This window comes from Apteryx rowi, unplaced genomic scaffold (assembly GCF_003343035.1).
Source record: "Apteryx rowi isolate R43461 unplaced genomic scaffold, aptRow1 scaffold_3148, whole genome shotgun sequence".
NCBI lineage: Eukaryota > Metazoa > Chordata > Aves > Apterygiformes > Apterygidae > Apteryx > Apteryx rowi.
In genome coordinates, this window is record NW_020449584.1 from 1 (window position 1) to 1,560 (window position 1,560).

General features: G+C 55.7%; 1 protein-coding gene across 1 annotated transcript; it reads right to left on the reverse strand.

The window, feature by feature from the left end:
• Positions 1 to 4: 4 nt before the first annotated feature.
• Positions 5 to 1,552, reverse strand: LOC112968378 (protocadherin gamma-A4-like; the record flags this gene model as incomplete). Its single annotated transcript, XM_026070599.1, has 1 exon — positions 5 to 1,552. A coding segment is annotated over one exon (1,548 nt), but the record flags the coding sequence as incomplete, so codon positions are not given.
• Between the last annotated feature and the right edge of the window lie 8 nt (positions 1,553 to 1,560).

Here is a 1,560-nt window from a genome sequence, read left to right on the forward strand (position 1 = left end):
CGTCCTCCGCCCGCACCCACAGCCCCACCTCGCGCACCTCCTCGTAGTCGAAGGAGCGCAGCGCGTACAGCGCGCCCGTCTCCGCGTGCACCGACACGTACGACGAGAGCGGCGCGCCCCGCACCTGCCCCTCGCACAGCCGGTACCGCACGCGCGCGTTCTGCCCCCAGTCCGCGTCCGCCGCGCGCACCGTCAGCACCAGCGCGCCCTTGGCGTTGTTCTCGGGCAGCCAGGCGCTGTAGCGCGCCTCCGCGAACACCGGCGCGTTGTCGTTCACGTCCAGCACCCGCAGCGGCAGCACCGCGCTGCTCCACAGCGCCGGCGACCCGCCGTCCRTCGCCCGCACCGTCACGTTGTACTCCGGCACCTCCTCGCGGTCCAGCTGCCTCGCCGTCACCACGCTGTAGTAGTCCTCAAAGGACTTCTCCAGRCGGAACGGGAGCGTGTCTGGGAGGGAGCACGTTACTTGTCCATTCTTACCGCTGTCTCGGTCTTTTATATTCAAGAGGGCGATTACGGTACCAGGAGGGCAATCCTCGAGCACGGAACTAATGAAAGACGTCATCGTAATTTCCGGAGAGTTGTCATTTACATCGAGAAGCTTTAAATGCACTTTGGCACGATCAGACAGTCCTCGTCCATCCCGTGCTTCTATTTCCATTTCATATGATTCTGACTCCTCAAAATCCAGATCTCCTAATAGTGTTACTTCCCCAGTTTCCGAGTCCAAGTGGAATATCTGGGAAATCTTTGCTGGCATATTTCGGAAGGAATACGTTATCTTTGAGTTTATTCCTTCGTCATTGTCCGAGGCGTTTACCGTGAGCAACCTGGAGCCCACACGAGTATTTTCCAAAACACTCACTTCGTAGGCTGATTTTGAAAAAGTTGGAGCGTTGTCGTTTGCATCCTCAACAATAACTCTGATTCGTGCAGTTCCCGATCGGACAGGATCTCCGCCATCAGTGGCTTTGAGGACCAGTTCATGAACTGCTTGTTTCTCGCGATCCAACGCTTTTTCTATAACCAGCTCAACGTATATCATACCGCGCTCCCCGGTTTGTGCATCCAGAGAGAAGTGCTCATCACCACTGATTTTATAATCCTGCAGAGAATTAGACCCGAGATCTGGATCTTGCGCCTCCAGTAGAGAGAAACGTGTTCCGACGGGTGTGTTCTCACCGACTTTTAATTCCTGCTCCGCAGTCTGGAAAGTCGGGGCATTATCGTTTATGTCTGTTATTTCAACTTCGACTGCAAATATCTTCATAGTATTTTCTACAAAAATCTGGGAATGTAGTAGACATTTCTGCCTTTTACTGCAAATCTCCTCGCGGTCTATTCTGCCAGAGACATACAAATGACCGGTCTTTGTGTTCAAAGCAAAATATTGCGCCTTACCTTCTTGCATAACCCGCACGCCGCGGTGGCGGAGCGCCGCCAGCTCCAGCCCCAGGTCCTTGGCCACGTCGCCCACGAAGGAGCCCTTCTGCAGCTCCTCGGGCACCGAGTAGCGCAGCTGCCCCCACGCCAGCTCCCACGCCGCCACCAAGGCGCACC